The sequence below is a fragment of the Fundulus heteroclitus genome, chromosome 2, assembly GCF_011125445.2.
Source record: "Fundulus heteroclitus isolate FHET01 chromosome 2, MU-UCD_Fhet_4.1, whole genome shotgun sequence".
Lineage (NCBI taxonomy): Eukaryota > Metazoa > Chordata > Actinopteri > Cyprinodontiformes > Fundulidae > Fundulus > Fundulus heteroclitus.
In genome coordinates, this window is record NC_046362.1 from 38,729,384 (window position 1) to 38,752,057 (window position 22,674).

A 22,674-nucleotide genomic window follows, 5' to 3' on the forward strand; every position below is an offset into this window, starting at 1 on the left:
GTAGAATCACCTTTAAACCGTCAAAGTTGGCTCCAATGCATCAGGTTTCCTTCTACCAGCTTCTCACAATAGTTGGCTGAAACTTAACAGAACTCTGGGTCAGGGTCAGGGTCAGAACTCTTGTACCCGGGTCAGGGTCAGAACTCTTGTACCTGGGTCAGGGTCTGGACCGTTCTGCTCAGGTCCAATCACAGACGTCCTCTGGGACTGAGGTCCAGCTGCACCAGGCTGCTGTCCTTAGGCCAGGTTGTAAGAAATCAGGTGGTTCCCTGAGGGACATGGTCCACGCTTGTCTCCAAGCTTCAATCTTTGGGCTGATGTGTCCAGATGTTGTCCCTCCAGCAGCAAAGCAGCCACACAGCATGATGCTGCCACGCTGAACTTCACAGTCTAAAGCGTTTAGTTTAGTATCATCAGAGCAGAGAACATCTCTCCAAAGATCAGGGTCCATATCCCTGAGAGCATTCATTAAACTATTATCTCTGTTATGCTGCTTTTGGACAGCTTCCTCTCTGAGTTCAGCCCATGTTGGTCCACGACCCGTTTTCCTCTGGTTGATGATGTTTTCATACCAGCTTCAGCAGATTAATTAACCTTTTAGCATCAGAACCTGTTCTTCTCTGGGATAGAGAACCCGTCTTCTTCCTGAATGCTCCTGGATTCTGGACTGGACCACTGCAACTTCTTCTATGGTGGGATGGACCCATCTCTTCCTCGCCGTTTACAGCTGGTTCAGAATTCAGCTTCCTGTCTCCCAACGAGAACAAGACGGCAGGAACCCATCACCGTGCTTCTGGCTGCCTGTTTCTTTTACAGTTTTTTAGATTTTAAATGTCCAAATGGTCTGACACCTCTTCATCTCAAAGATCGTTTACAGCCAGATGCACCGAGTGGATCTCAAAGATCTCTAGATCCACAGCTTTCGGTTCTTCCAGGACTCGGGTCGGTACCAGAGGAGACGGGTTTTCCTCTTTCTGGGGGGGTCTGCTGGATCTTTAAATGATTTAAGTCCCTTTAAAAAATCATCTTTTTAAACAGGCATTTAATTCCAGAGACCCAGTTTCTTCTAAAGTTTCTTCTTCTATTACTTATACTGTCAGCCTTATGTTTTACTTATTGCTTTAGTATTATTTCTTATTATTTAAAGCACTCAGTTTTGTTCAGCTTTTAGTTTTTATGTAGGCCTACCTGTGTAGCACTTTATAGATAAATAATAATGATAATGTTGTGTTCCTGAATCTTACTGAAACTTTTAAATGTGAAGAAAGTTTAAAAGAAAATGTCTCTCTCAGTCTGACATTTAGCAAAAATAAATCAATTGGTTATCCTAAAGGACCTAAAACAGAGAACCTTTAAACTGATTTCAGTTCAGACAGGGAATAAAAAACTTTCTTTCTACATGGCGTATGTAAATATCTGGTGTGGATTGTATTTCGCCTCATATGTTGCTTTAAGCCACGTATTAGTGGGATAAATGTGCTCTTACTGTTGTTAAAGAAAGAATGAACCAGAGTCAGCACCGGCTCCTGCTCTTCAACGTTATGTTTGCCCAGCAGACAAAGGCAGCTAACGGTGCTGGCTGTTATGATTACATCTCATTTCATTGTACTTTTAATCAATTACACCTCTATTAAGCAGAGTACGGCGGCTCTGAGATTGGCTCATCAGGCCACTTAGCCACCACGGTTGCAGCAGTTCCGGATGGCAGGTTTTCAGCCAGGCTTGTTGGACAGCACCAGGACCGACGGATGAGTGTGTATCACCTCAATTAAACTGTTCGCTAAGTGTCTGACAACAGCTAATATTCCTCTTCCACCAGCGAACCCAATCGATGTTCTGGCATTCGTCACCCTGCCAGAAAAGCAATCATCCCGTCGTCTCGCTCGGGTTAGACGGGGAAATGGAGAGACGCTCATCTGGATTCTGCCGGCTGGAACAAACCCTCATGCAAAGATACACAGGACCGCTTTAAGGAGGCTCACTATGCCCCCCCCCCCTCTCTGCTGGGGAACACCAGGCGTAAAGATCTGCTGCTGACCAGCAGAACCCTTCTGACCGCCCGGTCTGGACTGGGACCACCGCGGTAACCCACCTCTCTGTCGAGTAGCGCTGGGGAGATGACCGTCACAATGTCGCCTCTCTCAGCGTCTATGTAGAACATGTTGGGCGAAGGTTTGTCCGGCGACTGCCTGATGATGTTGTAACGCAGGACGGCGTTGTCCGTGCCAGGGTCGTCTGCGTCGAACGCCGTCATTGTCATCACCGTGGTTCCTGGAGAAACAAGAATCCAAGTGTTAATACAGAATAAAGACATCTGGCAGGACTCGGTGAGTTTGGTAGAAGCTAAATCATGAATGTGATTCACCACCACAGCTTAAGGAACCAGGGTCATTATTTTATGTCCGACGTTTCTGCTGAAGAAGAACCACATCCCTAACCAGCCTGGCAGTGAGGCCTAAAGGTTTTCTGGAGGAACCGTGAACCAAAGCTGGAGTTTCGGGGTGGGAGTCTGCTGTACATGTGATAACTTAGTTGTTATTCCCACCATTTTGTTTCTGCCATTTTCTCATCTAAACTTCGTAGATCTTATCTTGTATCCACTTTAAATTATGAATCAGGGGAAATATATTTGCAAACCCAACATTTAAACCCAGGCTCTAATGTTGAATGTTCCTGTGCTTTACTCAACAAATTTACATGTCTTTTTGTACAAATATTAATTCAATGAAGAGTTAACATTTGTGCTTCAATATCTGTGGAGGCAGAGAGAAAATAGCATTCTCCTTAAAGCTGTTTGTCAGGAATTAAAACTGATATTTTAAGGTGTTTTATATAATTTATGTTTTAAAATAATCCCACCTCATCTGGATAGTTTATTACCACCGGCTGCTTTTAGGTCTGAAAGAAGAAGAAGAAGCAGCTGATTTGTGTGTTTAGTGCGCCATGAGGACATCCTTCACAGACTTTAATTATGAAACATCTGTGGACTATTATAAACTTTGGCTGAGTCACACATAATGTCACTGCCAGATAATAATTTCAAGTGAAACACTAGATCTTAATCTCACACGTCTCTTGCTTCAAAGGTGAGTAAACAGTCTTTTTAGGAGTTAAATCAATTTTATTTATATAGCTCCAATTGTCAAGGCTCTTTCCAAAGTCATACTCCATCAGATCCTCCAGGTTGGTGAGAAAGTTTCCTCTCTAAGGAAACCCAGCAGGTTGCATCAAGTCTCTCCAAGCAGCATTCACTCCTCCTGAAAGAGCGTAGAGCCACAGTGGACAGTCGTCTGCATTGTTGATGGCTTTGCAGCAATCCCTCATACTGAGCATGCATGAAGCGACAGTGGAGAGGAAAACTCCCCTTTAACAGGGAGGAGAACCTCCAGCAGAACCAGAACCACAGTGGACAGTCGTCTGCATTGTTGATGGCTTTGCAGCAATCCCTCATACTGAGCATGCATGAAGCGACGCTGGTTGTTATGGAAGCAATGCTACATAGTTTATGAAAAGCAATTCATGTGACAGATTTATCAGTTATGATTTTCTTTGTGTAACTGGATCTCCTTTCGTCTCTTAATTGAACATTTATCTCAGTTACTGACATGACCCCTAGTCCTGGCTTTCTCATTTTTATCTGTTATTTTTTCCATTGTAGCCGTTTTAGTTCACTGATTTGTGAGTAGGTTCCGAGTTCATTCATGTATTTCTTTTATATTATTATTTGTTAAATCCTTTTCCTGTGTTTTTTTTTCTGTTCAGATCTTGTTCATTGCTCTCCTCCCCTCAGCTCCTCTGCCTTCATTAGTGTCAGCTTTTCCTCGCCTTCCCCTGATTGATCTCACCTGTTCCTGTCACACCTTTCTCCACACTTCCCTCTGAATAAAAGCTCCCTGGTTTCCTTTGCTGGTTTCTTCCTTGTTCTGCCTCTAATTCCTCATATCCCTGAAACTGCAGCAGTAACACGCATGCAGCAAAGCGGCATTAGCGTCAGCCAAGGGTCACGTTAACCAAATATTTTCCATTTTTCATAGATTTTTTTTTAAAAAGTGACAGAGATCTCTGAAGGCCATCGCTCATTTTGACAGATTCACACCCCTGACCACTTGGTGGGGAGTTTGCTTATTAATTAGTTGCATTAGTTGCATATTAATTTCACAGCAGCTGAATGTCCGAAGTTTCTTTAAAAGCACCAACAATGATGTTGATTATAGAGGTGAAAAAGAAGGACTGATGCTGTGGAAGATGACGAACAAACAAGTAAACGCCCCTCGGCATCTACGGAGCGAGCGAGCGCGGGGGGGGGGGGGGGGGGGGGTATGGGTATGGAGGTCACTGGGACCACATTCAGTGTTTTTGGTCATAGAGGAGAAAAAGTTGCATGTATTCATCTGGTTGATGTGGATTCTCTGGTCAGCTTGCTCAGATAATATATACATTAAAATAAATGAAAATAAATGCTATTAAATGTTTAGTAATCATTTCACAAATAAAGTGACTTGTAAAAATAAAAGATGACAGGACATTTTTTTACCCTGTCAGTCAAAATGACAACAGCCCAGTTTTGAACTCCACGGTAAAAACACAACCTACTGAGAGCCGTGGTAAAACAGAAACAGGAAAATTACCTCCAGCAGAAAAATGTTCCATGTTGCTGAGTAAAAATCAGCCTTGAAAAGGTTGCATTTACTTTAGGGTAATTAAGATAAGAGGAAATACTCTTTAGAACCCTATCCCACCCTGGCAAACGTACAACACACTAGCTGTAGGGATTAATACTCATTTAGAAAAGATCTTTTTAGCCATGAGAGGCATCAGCCGACATAATTACCGCTGGTTTGCAACATATTTCCAGGTTTTGCAGCAAAATGCAAACTTTAGACTGTCATTACTCAGGTGTCCTCTGTAAAATTCACCCATCCCGTTAAAGAGTCCCTTCTGTCACGTCACCCCTAACGGCACCATGCATTTCACTTGGTAATAGGAGGGAAATGGACGGACCAGCTCGCTTCATACAAGCTGAAAAAGGAGGCAATTCCAGAGCCACCTTCCAACCCCAGTCCTCATCTTTTACCGGTGATGAGCTACTCTTGCACCAATTCAGTGTGACACGCATTCAATCCCCACACCCAGAGATGTGCCCAGCATGGATTCACTAACACCTCTACACACCGCGCCAGGTTATCTCTTTAAAAAAAACGCCTTTCTATTTGTCCAATGGGGGCAGAAGACACTATTCCCAATCAGTCAGCGCGTATGACGGATCTTTTTGTTTGTCGAATTTCAGGACATCTATTTAAATATTGGGATATCTTTTAAATCACAATTATTAGTTATCTGTTTTCAGTCATGTAGAAAATTGACAGAACAATAAAAGACTTCCACATATATTCAATGCCTGAGTTATCTCACACAAATCAGTTTTTAGCATTATTAAACTGCCTCATTTTATTGTTTTTGGTCCAGAAATCCTCTCCTGATCCTTTGTGATCCACATATTTATTAGAATATCCTGCAATAAAGCAAAGGCAGTATAGCGTGGCTCGTTTACATCTCCGTTCCTTTCTCTCCGTAATCTCTGACAGTCGTTCTGCTCTTAGACAAAAAGAGCTGATGGAGTCCAGAGTAAAGACCTGCGTGTTCACTGCAGGGGTCTTCAGAGGAGCTGGAGGTGACCAGAAGCAGAGAGCTGTGAGGGTAGCTCCCTTGGCATCTTGGCATTTGCACTTCCAAGGTGACCCATAAACGGTTAGGTAAACTGGTAATCCTTCCGATACAGAATAATTACACAGCCCTGTCTCCTTCATTACCTGTACTCAGTTCCACTTCACACATGGAAAGCCACAATGCTGGGAGCCCAGAGCGAGCTCTCATACCTGCTCACCTGGCTGCAGGCATCTCAGAGCAAACCGAAGGTAAAACATTGACCAAAATGCTCGACCTTCCTCATTTAGCTTCACTTTTTATGGAAAACCAGAGACAGCTTCACAACTTTGTCTGCTTCCTGTGATGATGCTCAGTCTTTAATGAGGTTCTGGTGCATTTTTCATGTAAATAATCCATCAATACAAAGTCACATTTCCAGTCTCTTTTTTAAATATAACATACAGAAGCTCACAATGATTTTATGGCAGATATGCCTGCAGTAATAGGCCTTTAAATGAGCAAGGGATGACACCTGGAAGGAAGGAGGGAGGATGCAAGGAAGAAACAAAGGACATATGAGAAATATAGGACGTGCACAAGGAAGGTAGGATAAAAGGTCTCATCAAAAGATGTCGATGCAGACCTAGAGTCCGGCAGGGACGACCAGACAAAGCCCAGGTGATGGAGTTGTGAAAGGTGAAGAGAACTTTAAATATCCGGAGCAACGCCAGAGCCAGGAAGAAAGCAACGGAGAACAGAGGAGGGAGGGAACAGAAACTACACACAAAGCATAAACAGAGAATCGTGACAAAAGGGAGTGAGGAAGGAAGGAAAGGCTGAAGAAAGAGCACACAAAAAAGGAAGGAAGGAAGGAAGGAAGGAAGGAAGACAGACATACAACTATTTTTACATCCTTTCTGTTTTCTATTCATATCCAGACTCATAAATGCCAAAATCAGATTCCACACATGACTGTGTAGAACAGGATACAGACGTAATCAACTAATTACGGACGTTTAATACTCTATAAAAAAACTAATTAGGACTGAGGAGAACTTGCATTTGTCTCTCATGTTGAGTCATCCTGCGTTATCATGCAGGTGGCTTCAGTAATGATGCGAAACGTCTCTTATCAGCTTCATCCTCAGGACAAAGCCAAGACCCAATCAATCCTGCAGAGCTGAACGGCTAAAGGATGGATGCAAATCCATCGGACCGCCGTTACTTCCCTATCGCTGGGACTCATCTGTGCTGTTGCCACACGACACCAGCTCAGACTGGATGAAGGAAAAAAGGGATTTAATAGTGATGGAGCTGACAGAGAGTGAGTCTGTGAACGCGGCGTGACGCGTGTCTGAAGTTTGGGCACGACGAGCTGTTCAGCTAAAACAGGAGAGGAGAAAGAGACGCTCTGTGAGGTAAAACAACCAATTGGCACGCGAGGAGATGCAGCGAACGCGTCGTAAAAAAGAAAGCCTGCGTGGACGCACATGTTGTGGATTGATTTCATCACACACGCTACTGGGACACAGTGCTGTTGCCTACAGCTAACTCCTATATCTTTCTCAAACACCAAGGGAAATCAGTGGGGGCTGGCAGATCTGTGGGTGCCACCAGGGAACTGACACAGTGTGAAAAGCATAGATGAAGCGAGACAACATAGAGAAAAAGAGGGTAAACTGATGCTGGAAAGTCTTTGGATCCACTGTGTGTTGTGAGAGAGCGTACGCCGTATGTTACACTCAATCCACGCCAACAGCAGTGATTGAAATTTCAATTTCAATTACACGTATTCTAAAAAGCAGGAATGGGATTTCTGTTAATCAGAATCAAGGGAGTGAAAGGACCAAAGGCTAAGCCAATCCATTCCAAGGTGTGAATGAGATCAAAGGAAGTTCAAAGATGAATCATCTTCTCCAATACTCTGCTATGATGAATTATAAGCACACGGAAAAGCAGAATGCAGCTTGTAGAGATGAGTCGGGATGAAACTGAGAAAATTAAAGGAGCGAGAGAACAGTGGGTGGAAACACTGGATCAGAAACGGCCTTTGCTGATGATTTGGTCGCTCTGAAACTCATTCCAATCACTTTTATGTTCTCTGCCGTTATACATTCGCAGTTTAAAATCTTAGGAAATATGTATCAAGAAAATTGAAACATGCTGCAAACATTTCTGTGGAGTTGGGCTTTTGTTTGTGTACTTTAAAAAGTTTTTCATGAGTTATAGATTTGCCTGCAAGCCAGTTCAGCAGTGCTACTGCTCCACACAGAACAGACCGCACACACCTCAGCAGTGTGGGCGGTCTATTTAAAGCTGGAAGCATCCTGCTTCATTCTGCAGGCGCTGGTGCTCAACCAGCACCTGGTTTCTATAGCTTTTAACAAACTGTTCATTCAAGCATTTCTCATAGTTTGAGTTTCTGCCTTAGTTTAGGTTTCTGTTTTGGGTTCTTGTTTGATTTCTTTTATAGTTTATGTTCTGTCTCAGTCATGGTTTGATTTCTGTCTGGATCTTGGCACTGATGCCTGGCCTGATCCCCTACTTGCTTAGCTCCGCCCTGCCTCTCATTACCTCTCACCTGATCCACCTGCACATGCCAGTATATAATCAGCCTTCAGACCAGACATCAGTGCCAGATCATTAACAAGCAGATCGGTGAGTTTTGTCCAGCGTTCTCGTTCTGGTTTACCTGTCGATATTACTCGATTGCCTCCGGATTCTCAGTGAGAAAGTACACCTCAAAACTTCTGTGCAGTCAGTTCTTCAAGATGATCAGCCTATTTTGAATCAGCTTTGGAAGCATGGTTGCCAACTCCTCAGTTGGCTGTCCTAAAATTTGCACATTTGTTCATGTACTTTTGATCCAGGCTGTAGGAAAGAAAAGCTTTTGGCATGACAAAAATGGGATTAAAAATACTAAATATGTTTGGAAGTATAATTGAACATTATGAAGTAACTGATGAATTTTTATAGGTTGCCTGAATCCACACTGCATACATCAGATTTTACCAAAAAGACAGTCATCAGAGGCACACACGTTAAACGAGGTGAATGAGTGCACAAAGCTGTGTGTTAATCAAATTCAGAGAAATATTTCAGAGAAAAAAAGAGGCTAGAATAAACTATATTTACATTATATTTATATCTTTTGTAATCCAGGGAATCCCCGGCAGCTTTTTGCATGCGTCAAACATTTTCTCTATGCAAACCGAGCGGTGTGGCTCTCCTCTTTGCTCTCTTTGCTCTCTTCATGCAGGACTTTCAGGACGAGGCAGCTGCAGCTGTGTGTGTGCCTGTGAGACAGAGCCTGGGGAAATGGGGAGGGATTCCCGGCTGCTGCCTCAATACAGTAACTGCAGAACGATTTGTGCTTTTACGTGAAGTCACTAAATAATAATAATCCTTTATAATCATCTTTATTATCATTGCAATGTACATTCCAATGAAATTTGCTCTCTGCATTTAGCCGAGCAGCCTTTGCTCCCCTTGTGATTTCCAAGTTGTGTGTAAAACAATGCGAGTTTATGTTGGTACGCACGCTTCGTACATGATGTCAACGGTTTGTTCATGTGGGCAGGTGAAAATTTTAGGTAAGTTTGAAGGCGTGGATATTGCAGTGTGGGCTTCTTTCTTGGTCGACACCAGTAAGTCCATAGCAACTGTCTCTGATGGCCGGTCTCTCCGTCTGTCGGTCCTAACTGTCATAGTAGTCTACAAACGGCTCCACAGGTTTCAAACAGTGCTGCTCTGCAAATAAAGACTAAAAGGAATGAATTCTTAATCAGTTCCTCAGATCAGTCGCTGTCCTGTTAGCCCTGATCAGATCTAGCACACCGCCGCATCGACCAGGGCTGGGAACTGGTGCATCTTTATCAGCTGGATGCATGTCGGATTGAGCACCAGTCACAAACCGGGGAGCTTCCACCATTCTTCTGTTATTATGGCAGCCTGGACCAAGACTGATAAAAAACTGGACCTCAACATATTTTTCTTCCTGTTGGATTCTTTGTTATAATGCTTGTGCAAACTCTCAGTGACCCGGGTCATCAGTAAACTTAAATCAGAGGCAGCAGGACTTTCTCTCAGTTCTCCTGAAGACGTTTCCTCACCTGTCCAGGAGTCTCTGTCAGTTCTGGAGGTTCTGATCAACCTGCAGGTGGAGCACTGCTGTTTCTAAGCACATGGAGGTCCATCCTCCTAGAACCAGTCCAGGTCAGAACCAGTGAGCCACCATCTCTGTCCTGGTGGTTAGAAGCTGCTGCTTGGTGTGAGTGGAGGACTTGGTCTCCTGAACCATGATGAGATGCTGATGTAATCTCTCTGGAACGTGATGGAGGACCGAGCTGTAAACTCTGAGGAGCTGAAGCTCCATCCTCCTCCTCTGTTCACTGATGGCTTTGCTCTTTGGACCAAGATGGCTTCTTCCTAACATCTGTTCTCCCTGTCCAACATCTGGACCTCATTGTCCTCAGCAGTGTCCCCTTTGTTCTGGAGGTGCCAGAGGACCACTGAGTCTGGCCCTGAGCTGCTGGTCCTCCTGCTGCTCCAGGCCTTCATGTAGCTGTAGTTTAGTTTCTCTGATGGAGTCTGAGACGTCCTCGTTGTTGTTGTGCGAGCCTCCAGAACTGATAAAACTCCTGGACGGGTGTCCAAACGTTTTCAGGAAGAACTGAGAGAAAAGTCCTGCTGCCTCCAATTTAAGCCTGTTTGCTCTGCTGTAATTTATCTTTTTTTCCACCTGCCTCAGACTTTGATGCACGGAACAAAGGAATTTTGCTGAATTTATTTTCAATATTTATAAAAGGCCTCATTTGATGCAGAACTACTTTGATTGAGCTTGTTTGTGAATTTATTTTGGAAGAATTTGGTAGTGAAGAGTAAAACCTGCTGCTGAACAGCTGATTTAGCTTGTGTTAAATGCAGCCAATGTTGTAGCTGGATTTCATAACCGATTTAGAAGTGAACGTGATCCTAAAATGTGCCCACATCAAACTTGAAGTTGTAGCAAAGTTTATTAGAGTATGTCATGGAGTTGTCTTAGAAGATTGCTGAAATCACCCAGTATAAGAAGGCTGCTTCAGCAGATTGTAGTTCATGGTTTACGTAAAGCGTGAAACTTGCTTGACTATCCTTCTAATTTCCCTTTTTCTAACAATGACAGTTTATGACTGATACTTGGAGAGATGCATCTTCCAAGAGCAGAAGGATCCCAAATGTACACAACGGGCTAAAATTTAGCTTTTATCCAAATAACAATCCTTAGAACATGATTAGGAAAGCAAGGTGAATTTGCTTTGAAACAACATTGAAATTGTGTTGTGATGATCCAACTTTTAAAAAAATTACACTTTTAACCAGACTGTAGCTGTATATTCAACTCCACATCATTATAAAAAGAACCTACATAGAAAGGCAGTTAAACATCAATCTTCAAGCTTTACAGAAGCGTTTATAGAGGCGTAACCTTGTCTCCGTGTGTTACATCAGTCGAGGCTCTTACTATTGAATTTATTGACTCATTTAAACAACACATACATTCCTGCATAATGTTCCTAAGTTAGGCATGAATAGTTGTGACATTCCTCATGACAGAAATCTGACCTGCAGGCATCCATCTTTGAAACATGAAGAAGACTGAATGCATTGTGAAAAAACACCTGCAGGTCTATTCATGACAGCTTTGCTGTAATTACACAGCAAACGAGGCGAATAAATAAGGCACCACAGGCTGGAAAAGGGCATCTTTAACCTGGCAGGTAACTGTTGCAGTTACCTGTCAACAATGTCCCCCTAAATTTTCATGTGTGTGAGCCTTCATTGGACCTCTGTGAGCAACATGTGCACAATAACGCCTGTCCAAAACCTGAGATTATAACAAGTTACATGGCTTACTAAAGGCCAGATTTCACTTACTTACTTATATTACTTAGTTCAGATACAACAAATGAAACCCAATTACACGAAAAACACAACTTAGATTTTTTATAGGCTGTATAGTGTGTTTCATGTCAGAGTAGCGGTCCTGCTAAGGAAGAACTGAGATTGATGAACATCTTTCAGAGTTAACATTTTATAGTAATTAATTATTTATGTTTTGTCCAGTCAGGTTTAGCAGAAGCATGCGGTACAGCGCAGCCTCGCTTCTGTGAGTCTGCTGCAGGGCAGCTGTGGCTACTAACATAGCTCACCTCTGTCAGGGTGTGAATGTGTGAATGATTGCTTTAGGGTCGTTGGACTTGATAAAGCGCTCTACAAGCCATTTATACGCTCATAAAATAAGAAATGTATAAACAGCTGTTTTTTAAAAATGGAGGAAGAACAAGAAGTTTGGTCAGAAAGCAGCAGAATCTGCAATGGACTCCAACAGCAGCTGATTATGCCAGAGAAGCAACAGGAACAAACAGCAGGTGTAACGCTCAAAAAACAACCAAATTAGTTAAAAAACGGTATTCATGAACTTTTGGTTTGTTTTGCCCGATCTGCAATGGGGGAGGGGCGGGGAAGACGCATTGGGCTGAGCTCTTCTACTACAGCGACAGGACCGGGTAAATACCTCTTACACCTTTTTACTCCATCATGATACACTGAAATCGGGGACATTTCTGGGGACAGCTCATCCAAGACGTGGACTTGGGGACGTCTGGTCACCCTTGCTTCCTCGCTTTGAGTCGCCATTGTTGTCTGAATCCAAACTGTAGCTTCTTTGATACGTTACATCTACGTCTGAGTACTGCCTGCAGACCAGCACTGTAGAGAGACTGGATGACTAAATCATCAGCAGACATTATCATTTAACCAGATGGTTACCCACCATGCAACTGTCTTACAATCACTGAGCTTGGCAGAAGGAGAAGATGTCTGTGTGAAAAGTAAATTTCTCCACTGTGAGATCAATAAAGCCCTATCTTATCTTATCTGACTCCATTAGACAGGAAAAGGTCCACACACGACCATACCCCTTCACAGAGTGAGAGGAACACCTGGATACTTTGACCAGCATACAGGTGATAACTGGTCTAAACCACATGCTTTGTTTAGAGGCAACACAAACTGAATTCTTCACTCTGTGCACACTGAGAGGTTCTGCACCAATGTTTACTGAATAAACACACAGATGATAATGTGGCTTCAGTCTCTAATTGCTGCAGAAATTAGAACTGTAAGAGAAGCAACCAGGAGAACAGTCAGATCGCTTTACTCGGTGATGATCGTTGTCTGAACAACTATCCGGTCCTGTTAATTGATTAATGGAGCACGGATAAACGGTTTAAGAGCCTGGGTGAAGCAGCAGGCAGCAGATCCGTGTCTCTGATGGGGTTTCACCTCCCAACGCTGGTTACTTGCAGGTGGTTTTCTTAACAGCCGAACTCTGAGGGAAAATTCCAACTTGTTTGTTTAGAATAGACAATTTCTCTAAATCAAATCCCCTCCACTTGCATTTAGAATGTTGCAGCAGGAACTTTAAAATCTCTGACGTACATGTTCAGAACCCTGGATATTCACTTTTTAACTTTAGCATAGCTATTATTTATTGATGAGTGAATTCAACCCAATGAATGTGTTTTGCTGTGGGCCACCACGTCTTAAAGAACCATCCAACCCAAAGCGTCGGTGGATGTACCTGCCTGGGTGCTTGTCCAGCGCCCTGACAGCCTTTGCAGCATGACTGTACCACAAATGTGCCCACTGGACCTCTATTAAGCCTCCACACTAAACCTTCGCATTCAATCTTAAGAGCGAAAGCAGAGAAGGAGAAAAAACTGAGGGAAATAAATGAAAACCTGTTAAAGCTGATGTATAGCATGAATACTGTGCAAATCTTTTCCCTCTGGAAATTGGGTTTTGTATTGCGATGTATTGTTCAGAAACAAAGGAAAGATGCACACAGTAAACACAATCTGTGCCTTGACAAAAAGAACGAGGAGTAGAAGACTTTGTCTCTGCTTTATTTCTGCCGAGGCTCCTGCTGAACGCTATTTGCTGTTCTTGACAGGATTTTAAACGGGCAATTCTCTGCAACACAAAAACGGCTTTAAATCACTTTTCAAACAAAAAGTCTTTGCATAAAAAATTCTAACTGTTTTATTTCTGAACAATTCACACGATCACTTTTTGTGAAACAAATGCTTTTTGTGACGCAATTTTAATTTCATGATTTCTAATTTGCCACAAACCTTTTCATTAGAGTTTAAAAAGTCAGAGTGTGAGTCAGAGAAAAGGTTCAAGCTGGTCATTATGAAAGGTACGCTGAAGAGGGAGGTCTGTGCAGGTGTGTGTGTGTGTGTGTGTGTGTGTAGGTGTGTGTGTGTGTGTGTGTGTGTGTGTGTGTGCAGGTGTGTAGGAACATGTCTGTATGCATTAATTCTGATATTTTGGTTATTTCTTTAGTGGAATGTCTAAAATAATTTATATTAAATAATGAATAAATAATAACTGATATACTCAGATACAAAAATCTGTTTTGCAGCCATGAAATGAGAGCCTTTGTGTCCTGGCAAGCCTTTCACTGCAGGTGGCCAGGAAAGCTTTGTGAATAAATAAATAACTAAAGATGCAATATTTGCCTAGGATGCAGAATGCACGGCTCTGCTGAATGGACAGAGTGGTAATGAGGCCAAAGCTGACAGACTTGTCAATTAGGTGATATTTAGACTAGCTACACTACTGGGGCGTTTGTCCTGCAATTGGCAAGTTGCCGGTTCTATCCCCCCCTCCGAGCGTCTCACTCGCTGTGTCCTTGGGCAAGAATTGGTGGTCAGAGGGCCCGGTGGCACCGACGTCTGGCAGCTTCTGTCAGTCTGCCCCAGGGCAGCTGTGGCTGCTAACATCATCAGACTATATAAGGACCGGCCATTTACCATTTATTCTTCCGCTTTCATAATGTCGTACAATTTATTTCCTCTTGTTGCCATTAAATTCTGTTACAGGTGATCACTTGTAGCATGTATGGATCCTAAATTATCAATAAAATCATCTTGTTACAGTTGCTCTGCATATGGAAGCTTCAGCTAAATATTAACACCTTATTTTTTTCTCTGGGACAGAATCCCAAATGTTAATTAATGTTGATCTCTTCACCTGCTTGTCGCACTCTGAGGAGCGATTGGTTAAATGTAGGATGTTCAGTGGACACGAGAGGTCGCTTGCTCCTTGTGCTCCACCTGCAGGGTGCTCAGATGTGCTGAGATGTGGTAAAACGTGGAAAAATGTGGAAAAATGTGGAGAAATGTGGAAAAACTTGGAAGAAAATGGAAAAACGTGGAAAAATGTGGAGAAACGTGGAAAAACGTGGAAAAACATGGCTTCCATGTTTGGTCTGTAGAGGGATGCTCACGTATTTATGGAAAAATGCTAAACCTAAAGAGTTTAAGTGAAGAGACAGAGAGTTGGTTGTCAGTTCCATGATACCAGTATGATAAAAAGAATATATATATATATATATATATATATATATATATATATATATGGAAAGAGAGAGTTAGGTTAATGAAGGGAGGAAAGCCACAAACAACTTCAGTCTACACAATGACAATCAAACCATGGTAATGAAGTCAACTGTTAGTTTGATAATTGAAAAAATAAATGGGGCGTAAGAAGTCATTTCCCAGGAGGTAAAAGTTCTGAATTAGACGTGAAGCTGTAGAGAAAAGAATCAGAATGACAAACAGCAACACCTGACTTTCATTGACCAGCTAAAATGTCCCATTTTTAGGACAGCTTGGTGTTTTTAATAAATATGTATGAAGCAGTTTTTTTTGTTGAATGTATACTAAGTAATAGAGTCTGTTTAAATTCCAGAAAAAATATAGAAAGGTTTTACAAACTGCAGCCTTTTTTCATTTCATCTGTCAGTTTTATCATCATGATGAGACATCATCATATTCCATGGGTCTGACAACGTAGAGCTAAATTAGCTCTAACCTCAGTATATTTTAATAAACACATTTCTCTTTAATATCTCTTTGGTGGCTAATCAGGACTTTGTTCTGTTTAAATTACCTTTCAGATCCCTAATATTCAGCCTTTGGTCTTACCACAAAGCTCTAACATTTGCACATTTACGCATTTGCACATATGCTTCAGACTGCTGAACTGCTGAAGCCACAAATGGACTCTGTACCCCATTCGTAAATTACACAGTTCTAAATAATACACACCTGTACACTGTACAGGTACCTTATCCAGTAATTTACTGTAACTTACTGCAATTTACTGTGATTTGTCAAGCTGTATGCAGACGAAATTTCGTTCTGTACGCACTCTGTGCATACAAAATTACTATAAAGTTGTCTAAGTCTAAGTCTAACAGCAATAACAAACCTAATCTAACAAAACCTCCTCCACACTTTGTCACACTTCAACCAAAACTTCAATGTGTTTTATTAAGATTTTATTTGATAGACCCACACAAAGTGGATTATAGATGAGTTAGAAGGAAGAAGATTCCCTGTCAAATAAAAATCTGAAAAGTGCGGCATGCCTATGTATTGTACTACACACACCATTTAAAATAACTATGGACAGCTTGTTCTTCCACATGTTTGCTCTCAGTCCACATAGTTTTTGTCAACTGAAAACAGGACTTCTTCTGGCTTTCTTCTTGCCATTTCATCTATAAAATTCAGATTCATAAAGCGTTTTATTAATCGAAAGTCAAACATGTTGCATGTAAGGGGTTTGCATTGTGGAGGAAGCTCCCACAACCATTTGTTTCTTTAAATTTTGTATAATACTGCATTTCAAAAAAAAATAAAACCTTCAGTATAATCGAAGCAGTTTATAATCAAATGTGAAATATTTCTAAACATGCTCTACCATAAAGCCAGTGGTATATTTCCATTATTGTGATGAAGGTCAGCAGGTTTCTTCTCTTCTGCCTCCTGTGGGACCTTAACTCCACAGCTTTTAGAGGACAACTTGCTCCAAAGAGCTGGAAGAAGGGATTCTCACAAAGGCTCGTTTGACGTTTATTTAAGAAAACTCGGATATCAGAACCAAGCAAAAGCAATCAAACAGAAGTAGCCTCAGAAAATCGGAGCTTTCAGTATATTAGTCTCCTTTAAGTACATGCAGTAACCTGGATGGCAAAGTGAAACAGCTTAACTCATAGGTTCGTTTTTTTATTGACACGGAGAGGTAGAGAGTGATTTTTCAATTTAGGAAGTCTAGTGAGCCCATCGCCATCAATTTTCCATTGACTTCCTCATCGACTTTTAAGTAATTGAAGATTTTCTTGGTTGCCATGCCAGCTGCTTTCATTTTGGTCCAAATTTAAAAGCAGCTCCTTCTGCGTTCAAATTTAGCGGCGACATGGTTCCTGCCTAATCTGTCTTGATTATAATTTACACTCATGTTGAAAGTGACCATTTGTCCATGTGATATGTGAGGAACGTTTAATCGATTTTCCTAAAATCTTCATCTATAAAACAAAAGTATTGCTGGTCTAGGATCACTGGCTCTGGTTTCTGCTGTGTAATTCTGCATCGCAGTGTGATGCCACTAATACAGCACCTTGGTGAACTCACAGATGATTATAGATTATGAATATGTGCATTTAAAATGTCTTCAATGAGAGCAAAGTGGATCTGAAGTGAAATTCCTTGTTTCTGAGCACAAACAAGGCAATTAAAGCTGATTCTGAATTATGAGATGTAAGAGCTGTTTTAATTACGTTTTTGTAATAACTCTAACTTGTTCCATCTGGACGGATTCCTCTTCTGCTGAAACGTTTTATCTCTTCTCCAACAGATTTTGTTCAGACTAAAAGTCTCTGTGAGAAGAGATAAAATGTTTCAACAAAGAAAATCACGTCCAGAGGACCTACTCAACCTTTTTTTTTCATCACCGTCCTTCAATAATTATTTTAAAGGCAAATTTGGTGTAATTTCCACAAATGGAGAAGAAATGTAGGTGGAAGAAAACGCTTCCTATTTAAGTCAACATGAAATGCATCATAATAAATAACTTTAAATCATTTCCTTCTTATTTTTGCTCCTATATCCCACTGACAAGCAGGAACATTTTTAGAGGTCAAAAAAGAAAAAGGTTCCTCGCTTCCATTTGGCTAAAATCAGCATTTTTGTGTGTTTCAAACATGCGTGTTAACTTTATGCTTTTCTTCTTCTCGCTGGCTGTACGTTACTCAGCCAAGCTTTAATCATAGTGTAAAACATTCATCTTAACTACTGTAGACTGTGGAGTATGGACTGGAAGCTAAAGGCAACTCATTAAAATGCAAGACCCAAGAGCCATTAGAATGAATGATCACATCCTTTCATCAAGGATTTCATGCAGGAAATATGCCAACTATTAGCAGACAGATCACACAAAAGAGTGAAACAACGGCAGGCCTGCAGAGAGAGACGTATGTTCAGGAAGCTGTGCTTAACTGGATGTGTCAGAAAAATACGTTATACCTTTGCAGTAAGTTATGCTGAGCCCACATACGGCCTTGTGCCTAATCACTTGCCCCTTGCCATGAAGGAACTTCCTCAGTAATTCCATGCAATCATGACCAAACGTGCATATTAATGATACAAGACTGACAGAGTAAGAAAGAAATCATCACAATTGTATGTTACAATAAAATTAGTTTTTTGCATTTAACCCGTCTCCCTCTGAGCGGTGAGCAGCTTCCAGCGTTCAGGGAGTCTTGCTCAGGGACAGTGGCAGCCTGCGGGCTTTGAACCGGGCTCCTGCACTGCTACAACCATCAGACCACCACTCCCCCCTTTATGAACATAATTCATAAATTCATTTACATTCATGTTAAGGAGCTGGATCAGTCTGAGCTAATCAGATATTTTTATTCTGATTGTACTTTTGAGCATCAGAAATTGATGAAAGAAAACAAAGATTATGTTCTGTGGATTTTGCAGAGAGTGCAGCTTAGAACAGCGAGAACAGTGTTCTCAGAACAGTGTTCCTCAAACATGTTCCTTTGGTCCTGTTCTCCTGCATGTTTCAGATGTTTCCTAGTTTACGACATGAAGAAATAAATTAAATAAATTACCTCTTTGGAAAGACAACTCTGCATTCTCATGAAAGCGATTGTGTTTTGTACCATGAAATAAAGTAGCAGTCAGGTAAAGTTGTTAATATTTTCAAATCTTAGCCCTAAAACTGTATATAGTTAAAGTACTGATGAAAAATCTTTTTTTTAATTGTCCATCACAGGCAGCATAAGGCAACAGAAGATTTGCAGCAGAAGGCAGTAAAGTGCAGTTTCAGCCGACCAGCCCCACCAAGTCGTTAGGATATAAATGAAACTTTTTGCACACAGAAGGTCATATTTCTCCACTCAGTACAGAAGTAAATAACTTGTGTGGTTCTCTTCCTGCAGCAGCTTGCAGCTAATGCTCAGTAAATTAGCTTTTAGACAGATCTTGTTAGATTTTGTTGGACTGCTGTCGTAGTACCTGCAGATCTATACGGGGCCGGGCAGCAAAAACATTTATTACAACATGGAAATATTACAGTATTACAAGATTTTGACTGAAACACTTTTATGATCCTCTTTATTTGGCCAAAAGAAAATTTAAATAACATGTTAAAGCCCTGGAGCTGCAGACCTCTGCATACAGCAGGGTCTGCAGCTCCAGGGCTAAAGATCCACTTTCCTGCAACAGGTGTGTTGCAGCAGGGACGCGTCCTCAGGCTGCAGGGTTAGGGGCCTCATGCGTGGAGCAGCAGACCCCAGATTTACTGGATCTTCTCTTTGCAAACAAACACGTCAGTCTGGTTGATGCAATTGTCTGTAATCTGAGTATTAATCATTCAAAAATAGTTGAAAAATTGATCTTAATGCTGCATGCCCCATGAATGATAACCTGCAGCCAGAACGTGGGCATAATAATAATAATAATAATAATAATAATAATAATAATAATAATAATAATAATAATAATAATAGGAATAAGAATAAGAATAAGAATAAGAATAATAAGAATAAGAATAATAAGAATAAGAATAATAAGAATACTATATGTGATGATGATTTTAAGTCTATTATCATACATTTCCATTCTCTGGTATCGCTGACAGCAGTTGTTCCTGGGTGTTATTGGATTTATCAAAACTGGTTCAAAGAAATTTTGTAAATAATAATAATAATAATAAATATGTTGTCTTAAAGAAATGTTGCAGTTAAACAAACGTTTTCTAAACTGTGGAATGCAGTTCCTGCCTTTAGTAAAGATAGAAATGTTTAAATAAAAAAGACAAGCTGGGCCTGATTAGTTTTATTAGTGACTGTATCTGTGAGGACTGATGGCGTCTCTCACGCTGATGCTGAGTTTCCTTTTGCAGCGTGAGACCCAGGCAGCGCTGAAGAGGCTTCCAGCATGCAGGGCCAGATTTACAGGGATCGTGTCTGCAGGGAGAACGGGCCTCTGTGTTAGATTTCTACGCCGTGACACCTCAGCATCACAATCAGCAGCCAAAACAGGCTGAACTCACGCTGTCAGCTGTGGAGGAGATCACATGCATACAACTGTAGCAAAACATTATCTTCATGTCAGAATCTGTTTTATTAATGCGGGTTATTAATGTTTATCAGAATAGCAAATCTCCCCATGTTGATATTTGATTGTAAAAAAGTCTAACACACCTTACTGGTCCGCCTCTATAAGTCCTTCACATATTCACAATGTTGTTGTGAATATGTTGATGCTGCAGCTAATAACTTCACTCCCTAAATCAAGACAAAAGATGCTTCGCTTTTAAAGCTGAACTCCTATTAATTATCCCCGGAAAATCCTCTATAATTCTTTTCTGGGGGCTCGGTGAATAAAACTGGGAACCTGTTAGTAAATATTCATTTACTCACAGCCGGCAAAAGTAAGGCAGTCAGTGTGGAGGAGTCAGCTACAGCTGAACGGGTCAGTGTGATGAGAAGAGGCTGGTGAGATAATCTTACTTCCCTTCATTTGTGACAGATTCCTGTTATTCTCCACCTTTTCTCTGCCGTCGAGAAGGGAAAAGAACAAAAACCTCCAGCTTGAACAAAATATCCGATGCTCTTTGTATTTATATGATTCTTTTTCTGGTGTGTACAGCTGCTGATCACATGTTAGAGAATAAATCAATCAGAAAAAAGATTCCATCAGATTACAAGATGACAGTATGCCTTTACATCAATAAGTTACATTAGAAGAACTGGTGTATCATTGCACATGTATGATAGACCAGAAAAAAAAAAGCCTGATATGGGATATACGTTGCATTACTACCACAGCATACAACAGTTATGCTGAGTAGTTCTCATATTTTTAAAAATTGTGTTTAGTTTTCATCACAGCACGCTGTAGTCCATTTAGGACATGATCAAACCTTAAAGGGAACATATGACGCTTTTCACTTCTTCCTTTCCACACTGAAATCCTTCAGTTGTGTTCTGTATAAAGAGGAATTGCATTTATTTGGTCTAAATCCCTAATTTATTTACCCTCCATGTTCCCCCTTGTTCTCCCTGTTCTGAGGTTCGTCTGGAGGCGACTCGTTTTGGTACCGTCTCTTTAAATCTGAAGGAGGCAATTCACATCCCACCTTCAGCTTGGACTACAAAATCGTCCAGAAACTCCAGAAACTCTCAGCACTGTGTTCCAGGCTTCCAGCAGTGTTGCCAGGTCCACTTATTATCAGCGACTTTGGGTTTGTTCATACAGTTCACAAAGTAGAGGTAAACTGCAAAAACAGAACTAAAAATAAGTTAACATTTTCTTGAAATGAGTGCATTTGTACTTTATTTCAGTAGGTAAATAACACAATCTGCAATGGAATAAGATGTTTGCACTTCAAATAGGAAGAACTCATCTCTATCAAGTTTTTTCAAGTGCATTATGTCTAATTATCTTATTTTAGGGGTAAATATACTCTTTACATTGGCAGATAATCTTATTTACCTGCTCAAATCAAGCACAAATACACTAATTTCATGAAAATTGTACTTATTTTTAGTTCTGTTATTGCAGTGTAATAGAGTTGGTTGCTTGTTTCTCTATTTAATTCCTATTTAATTGATAACTGTACTTGTATTGTGTTTTTATTCGTATCCATTTATTTTATTTATGTATGTATTTATTGGACCATGAGTCCGGAATAAAGTTTATCTATCTATCTATCTATCTATCTATCTATCTATCTATCTATCTATCTATCTATCTATCTATCTATCTATCTATCTATCTATCTATCTATCTATCTATCTATCTATCTATCTATCTATCTATCTATCTATCTATCTATCTATCTATCTATCACAAGAACTGGCAACACTGGCTTTCAACCCACACTCACACGGTTTTGTTCTCAAATGCTGCGGCCTGAGCACAGAGGGATAACATCAGTGCTGTATAGAAATAAATTATAACACTCTGGATAGAATATTCTTCTCAATCACCTCCACTGATGTTTAAAAGTTAAAATCTAAGTCATTTAACCTGAAGTAAAACAACTGTGCACATCCTTCATGCGCCGTGTGTGTGCAGCAACTTTTGTCTGAAGATGTGTGTCAGACTGAGTGACAGCCGGTGGTTACCTGTTAGTGGTTAGAAAATAGGTTTGCAGTTTAACGGTAGAGAAGCTAATATTTTCTTTCACATAATCTGAGTTTGTGAAGTAAAATTTTTGGTTAGCTGTGCCCACCACTGAACATAACTATGCAGCTCCTGGACATACTATGTTTACATGTTCTGATTTCTTGAAGACTCCCAGGACACAACTAAATATATTTAAAGAGCAATAATTGATATTTCACTTGAACACTGTCTGTTTACCAAAACAAAACCCAGGCCCTCCTTCCTATTCTCCCATCACCTGCTATGTGCATATTTATAAAAGGATAAAAACACAGCAAAACAGCCTCACCTTTCAGAGGAACGTTTTGAAAAACATGAGCAGCTATTTGGTGTTTTCTGATGACACTGTGTGGTTGTCACTCCTCCAAGGTCCAGTATCTGACAACAGGAATGCTCTGACTGACTTTATCTCATGGTGTGATTACCAAATGTGACTTAGATTTATCTA

General features: G+C 40.9%; 1 protein-coding gene across 1 annotated transcript in view; it reads right to left on the minus strand.

Annotated features, from left to right (window-relative positions):
- Positions 1 to 22,674, minus strand: part of cdh13 (cadherin 13, H-cadherin (heart)) — a 432,538-nt gene that overhangs the window by 155,883 nt on the left and 253,981 nt on the right. The window contains exon 8 of the mRNA XM_036126911.1: positions 2,093 to 2,271. Coding sequence (XP_035982804.1) covers positions 2,093 to 2,271 — 179 coding nt within the window. The remainder of the gene's footprint in view (positions 1 to 2,092; positions 2,272 to 22,674) is intronic.